The following is a 6,865-nucleotide window of genomic DNA, read 5'->3' as shown; positions in this document are numbered from 1 at the left end:
GAGAGAGAGAAAGAGAGAGAGAGAGAGAAAGAGAGATTGATTGATTGCTTCCTGCATGTGTCCCAACCAGGGATCAAAACAGGCAACTTGGGTACGTGCCCTGTCCAGAAATCAAGCTCCGCCACCTTTTGGTATATGGGAAGATGCTCCAATCAACGGAACCAGGCTGGGAGCCAGAGCTTTTGAGTCCTGAGTTCCAGAATCCTGGAGTGACCAGAAGCAAGTCCCATCTCTGAATCTTAAATTCTTCAGTCATTATTGGATTGTGTGTGTGTGTGTGTGTGTGTGTGTATTTAAGAGTAGAGCACAAACCCAATCAGAAAAGGAAGTGGTTTCTTAGGTACTAAACTTTTTTGTTTTTATTTTTAAATTTTAGATCCTGAACTTTCATATACAGATAAATATAGAATACATATGACACCTGTGTATCATCTACCCAGATTAAACAAATATTAACACTTGTCATATTTGCTTTAGACATCTAAAGTTCCCTCTTCCTCTCCAGTCTATTTTATTTCCCTTTCTAGATGTAACCACAATAATGAAATTGGTGTATATGCTTCACATGCCTATTTTTATTCTTTTATTACCTATGTATGTGCCTGTAAACACATAATATTGTTCTGTTTTAAAAGTTTTTATCCAAGCAGTATCTATCATATTGTATAAATTATTTTTTCTTAGAAACCCTTTTTATTATGTGTCTTTCAATAGTTTTTTATATGAAAAACAGCATGAACACATCCATTCACTTTATGGATACTGCTCTCAAACAAATGTGCAACTGCACTGCCTAGAAACATCTTTTAGACTCATGTTTATGCAGTTTGAAGCATGTATAATTTTTTGTCATTGTTTCTTTCCCCGCTCAACATTGTTTTTAATATTTATTAATACTGAAACATATTGATATAGATCGACTATTTTAATGACTATTTGATATACTACAGTTTATCCATTCCCCTACTAAGTTGTTTTACATTTTCCACAATGGCTGCAATAAATATCTTTGTACATGTTTTCTTATGCCCAAGTGTTTTTAAAAAGTGTACATCTAGGCCCTAGCTGGTTTGGCTCAGTGGATAGAGCATTGGCCTGCGGACTGAAGGGTCCTGGGTTCGATTCCAGTCAGGGGCACATGCCCAGGTTGCAGGTCCGATCCCCAGTAGGGGGCATGCAGGAGGCAGCCAATCAATGATTCTCTCTCATCATTGATGTTTCTATCTCTCATCTATCTTTCTCTCTCTCTCTTCCTCTATGAAATTAATAAAAATATATTTTAAAAAATAAATAAAAAGTGTACATCTAGACCACTGGGTCATAATATGTGTAGGTTTTCAACTTTGCTAGATATGACCAAACTGCTTTCCAATTTTATTATACTCTGCTCCCTCATGCCAAGCAGTGTGTAAAAGTACTCATTTCTCTGCGCTCTCACCAACCCTAGGCTTTTAAATTTTGCAATTTGATGAATGTAAAATAATATTGCATTATTTTAATTTGCTTTTCCCCATTTACTAATGTAGTTGAACATCTTTTTTAATTATTATTATTGATTTCAGAGATGAAGGAAGGAGAGGGAGAGATAGAAACATCAATGATGAGAGAGAATCATTGATCGGCTGCCTTCTGCATGCCCCCTACTGGGGATCAAGCCCACTTGATCCTTGACTGGATCAAACCTGGGACCCTTCAGTCCACAGGTCAACGCTCTATCCACTGAGCCAAACCAGCTAGGGCTAGTTGAACATCTTTTCATGTATTTATTGACTGTATGGTTTTCTATTCTATAAATTCCTATTCATATTCTTTGACCATTTCACCATGTCTCTTCTCTCCCTACCTCCCTCCCTCCTTACACACACACACACACACACACACACACACACACACACACACATTTTGGATTCTAATTTTTTGTTGGTAATTAAACTTAGCTATTTCAAAATTTATTCCCTGTACTTATTCACAAGAACTTCTTTAAAAACATTTGTCTCTTTTCTTTGAAAAAATCATATCTCAAAGTATCACTTCCACGTGACGGAATATTTAACTTTCACACCATCTCCACCCAAAGCTCATTTATCAATAACTGGAATTCACAGCACGTGTAACATGGAGGCCCTTAAAAATGTGAGGACATCATGTTTAGCCTAATCTAAAAACCCAGAGAGAAGCAGCACCGAAAGGAGAATGGGATCACACCGCTCCACTCTGAGGCTAAAGGTGACATGCCCAGCCTTGCTCAGATGGCCAGCTGTCTATAGAGCTTTTCTTCAGCCATTGCTGAGATTTATTTAAGGGGCAGGTGTTGAGGGAAGGCAGCAAGATGGAGCTAGAAGAGAAAAGGAGAGAGATAGAATGGAATAGAGAAGGAGAGGGTGGCAGAAAGAAGGGGGCATGCAAAGATATGAGTGAATATGGTAAGAGAAAGAGAGGAGAAATAGGAGAAGATGGAGAGAAAACAGATTTGAGAGTGCCCAAAAGAGAACAAAGAGTGTGAGCGGAAAAGAGTGACAGAATGAGAGACTGGAGAGTACCATAGTCATGGGAGAATTCACAGAAAGAAATGTGAACAAAGATATTTACCACTGAAGGGTGGCGAGAAGAGGGAATGTGCAGAACAGCTTTTGTTCTATAGCCACTTGTTGAGAACAGACAAGCTGCCAAGGGAGATGACAAGCCCCTTCCCTCTCCCTCTTGGCCACCTTCCACTCTCTACAGACCCATCTACCTCATACCTGACAACTCTGCTGCGTGCCCATCTGCATCTCCATACTCAAATTCCAGAGTGGGGCAGTCCACAGAGCCCTGAAATGGAGAAATCTTTGTGGTAACTTGGGGAAAGGGTTGACAAAAGATTATACCCTAATTTCATCCTCGCCCCCTCTTGGAGGCCAAGGTTAGATCAGGGAGGCAGCTAGAAGAGTTCCATCTGTGCCCTTCATCTAAGAGGTAACCTTCTACAAGCCAAAATTTGATGCTCCGTGCTGGGAGGGGCTGAAGATTCCTATGTAGAATCAGAAACTGGGTAATGGGCCAGGATTGTGAACAGATATGGAAGGTATAATCTGTGCCCATATCTGATCTACATAAACACAGACCAGAAGAGCATCTAGCAGCCGTGGGCAAACTACGGCCCGCAGGCCGGATCTGGCCCGTTTGAAATGAATAAAACTTAAAAAAAAAAAAAAAGACCGTACCCTTTTATGTAATGATGTTTACTTTGAATTTATATTAGTTCACACAAACACTCCATCCATGCTTTTGTTCCGGCCCTCCGGTCCAGTTTAAGAATCCATTGTGGCCCTCGAGTCAAAAAGTTTGCCCACCCCTGATAGCTGATCCCCAGAAAAACTAGATGGACAAAAACAAGAGGTGAACTGTGTTCTAACTTCAGTTCTGTCATTAACCCACTATATGATTTGGGCAAATATCATTCTGTGGATCATAATTCCTCATCTGTAAAAATCGGTCCTTCAGCTATAATGTTCCAAACTTTAGGACTGTCAAATAAGGTAGCATTTCTGCTCCACTCTGTATTAAAGACTAGATTTCCGATGATTGTGTGGGTATAAATTGTTTTAATATAATCCCCTAACCCAGTGGTCGGCAAACTCATTAGTCAACAGAGCCAAATATCAACAGTACAATGATTGAGCCTAATTTTTTAAACTTAAACTATATAGGTAGGTACATTGTTATTAACTTAATTAGGGTACTCCTAAGGCTTAGGAAGAGCCACACTCAAGGGGCCAAAAAGCCGCATGTGGCTCGCGAGCCGCAGTTTGCCAACCACGGCCCTAACCTCTTTAAGCACTTTGGGGTATATTCCTACCAGTATGTATTAATCTATCCGAGTTTTTAAAATTCTGAATCTCAGCTCTGTGACATACTGTCACATATTATGTGATCTTAAGCAAATTACTTAACCTCTCAGTGTGGTGTAAGAAAATATATTTAGTCTTTGCCCCAGCTCCCTCCCATTTCTGGCACAGAGCTCCTAAAACCTCTGGAATTTCCTGAGTGATGGGAGTGTCTGATATTTATAAGGGGCCTTGTCAACCACTTGTGTTGAAGCTAATGAGGTGACTCACAGGAACCCAAAGAGTTTCAAAGGAGGGGCTGGCCCTACCTCAAGGGAGGGGAGGAGGCCGGAGACTGAGTTCAATCACAAGGCCGGTGGTTTAATCAACCATGCCTAGGTAATAAAACTTCATATTAAAAACCATGAAACAATGAGGTTTGGGCACACAATGCCCAAATTTTCCTCATTTTGCCACAAACTCTGTCAAGGACTTTGAGAACCAATTAAACCAGGAGATCTGGCTCAAAGAGGCCAGAGGTGAATCCTTCGGTAAGTGAAGAATCTTTTTTTTTTTTAAATATATTTTATTGATTCTCTACAGAGAGGAAGGGAGAGGGATAGAGAGTTAGAAACATCGATGAGAGAGAAACATGGATCAGCTGCCTCCTGCACACCCCCCACTGGGGATGTGTCTGCAACTAAGGTACATGCCCTTGGCCAGAATCAAACCTGGGACCCCTGAGTCCGCAGACCGACGCTCTATCCACTGAGCCAAACCGGTCACGGCAGTGAAGAATCTTTTTATTAAGCAAATGATTATCATCTAACTTTCTTTTTAGGTTGAGAAGTTCATACCTAAAAGCCATCGTGAAAGGGTAGGTCAACAGTGCCCTATAAACAGTGACATGTACATAGGAGACTCTTGACTTATGCCAAATAATCGTCTTTCAGTAATTCTTTAGAGCCCCTAGAGAGGAAAGAAAACCATCTCTCCTGAGGACTATCCTACACGGGAAAGCAAGAGGAGGGAGGGGAGGAAGAGCCCGCGGTCATCTGAGGCTGGCACCAGGGTGTTGTAGTGATACTGACAAGTAGAAGCAGCTCTCCTGCTGCAGTAGAAGGTAGGGGAAAGCTAATCTTTCCAGCCAGCCTTTTGGCAGGCAACGAGCCCAGACAGAGAGGATCATTGCAGTTGTTCATTTCCAAGCATGGCAAGTGCAGCTGCAGGCTATCGGGAGGTAAACTGCAGTGCAGGTGGAAAGCTCTGAGTCTCTGGATACTGAGCTCACTGGCAAAGGTAAAGTACTATCAGAGCCTTTTCCTAAAGCAGTGGTTCTCAACCTTGGCTGCACATTAGAATCACCTAGGAATCTTTTTAAAATCCTTATTTCTGGGCCTCAGCCTCCTGAAATTCTGTTTCTTTGTTACTAATGTTGTGGCCCCACCCCGTAACAAAGACCTAAAGGAAGACTCGATAGGTAGGGACAAGGCTTCCGGCGTCAGGAAGAGTTTCAATTCCCTCAAAGAACATATCATTCTGAAATTATGTTAGTTATTAGCATACTATCTGTCTCTCCACTCCCACTGGAGTATTAGCTCCGAAGAGCAAAGATGTTCTCTTGTTCACGGCTGTATCCCTAGCACCTAAGATAGTGCTGGGCGTATAGAATGACTATTCCTTCCCCCCAAAATACACCACATTGGAGTAAGAACAATGTCTCTATGGGGGAAGGAAGCAAAGGGTGCCCTAAAAGGCCAGGTTGGTACTGAGTGGGGGAGGAGGGGGGAGATGACGTGGTGGATAGAACCCTGCCTGATCTAGCAAGGCAGGAGGGCTGCACTATGCCTCTGAAAGTGGTGCGACTTGGGGGCCAGTCTTTTCACCTCTCTCTTTAAAAAAATGGGATGGTTTCCTCCTCTGTCTGTATCAAAACGGAAAGCATACATGAAACCCCTTTGGAAACGGTGAGAGAGCATTCAAACGGTAAACCCTGGACTTGGATGCTTAAGGCCGGGCACTCAGGTCCAGCTCTGCCCCTCCATGTGGCGACGTGCAGTGCTAAGAGCTGCTCGGAACTGACCCGTGACGTGCACGGTACCTGTGCTGCATTAGACATTTTACACTCAATTATCTCACTTTGGCTTTATTACAACCTCCCCAGGCACACCGCGTTAACCTCATTTTACAGATGAAGAAACTGGAGCTCCTGGAGGTTTGGCAATTTGCCACGAGTCAACACCGGGAATAAATGGCGGGGCTGGGATTCAAAACCTGGCCTGCCTGGCTCCCAAGCTCGGTACTCCTGGCCCCTGGGCCAGATGTATGATCGTGGCCAAGTTACTTCTGTCTCTTTCACGTCTGTAAAGCCAAGGGCTAACCCGGGGGATCGCTACAGGCCCTTCCACACCTGACATCCTGTGGTCTGTTCTCCTGGTCCCGCTCAGACCCAGCTCTGCTCCGGGCTGGTGATGGAGACTGGCTGGAGGAGGGCGGGGTGGGGTGGGGGGGCGAGGGGAGGGAGTGATATGAGTTGGTGTGTGGTAAGAATCTGAGGCCATCTAAGTAAAGCGCCTTATCTCTAGTGCACAGCAGTTGCCTGATAAATGGTAGGTATCGTCAGCATTGTCATCATTCCTGGTCCTTTCTCCCTTTTATAGTTGCCCTGGTAAGAATCAATATTTGGCTCATCCATAAAGCATGATTTCTCTCTCCTCGCTTTCTTTCCCTGCCATCCTGGCCCCCGCGCTCTCCCTACATATTCATTCAGGGAAGAAGAAACGTGGCCCTCTGGTCCACAGATGAAGCACGCTACCCTGGACCAGATGTTCGCCGGAGAAGCCTCTGATTTTTAATTTATTTATTCATTTATTTATTTTTCCAGAAGAGGAAGCAACCCACATGCATACTCCTATGTGCGGGTTTGGCTCCTGGGACAGCCCCATGCGCTCACTCCTGTGCCGGCCCCGCCTGAATCCTGTCTCATTAGCCCTCCAGGTAGCGGTCCCGAGGTCGGTGGAGCCTGCCCCCCACACGGGGGCGTGGGACGGGGGGGGCAG

General features: G+C 44.0%; 1 protein-coding gene across 1 annotated transcript in view; it reads right to left on the bottom strand.

The window, feature by feature from the left end:
• The window catches only part of STRIP2 (striatin interacting protein 2), a 40,569-nt gene extending 34,644 nt beyond the window's left edge, over positions 1–5,925 (bottom strand). The window contains exons 1-2 of the mRNA XM_014541819.1: positions 5,908–5,925; positions 2,742–2,811 (exon numbers count right to left, since the gene is read on the bottom strand). Coding sequence (XP_014397305.1) covers positions 2,742–2,811; positions 5,908–5,925 — 88 coding nt within the window. The remainder of the gene's footprint in view (positions 1–2,741; positions 2,812–5,907) is intronic.
• Positions 5,926–6,865: the final 940 nt, after the last annotated feature.

Source organism: Myotis brandtii, unplaced genomic scaffold, assembly GCF_000412655.1.
Source record: "Myotis brandtii unplaced genomic scaffold, ASM41265v1 scaffold280, whole genome shotgun sequence".
NCBI lineage: Eukaryota > Metazoa > Chordata > Mammalia > Chiroptera > Vespertilionidae > Myotis > Myotis brandtii.
This window is presented reverse-complemented; position numbering and strand designations above follow the sequence as displayed.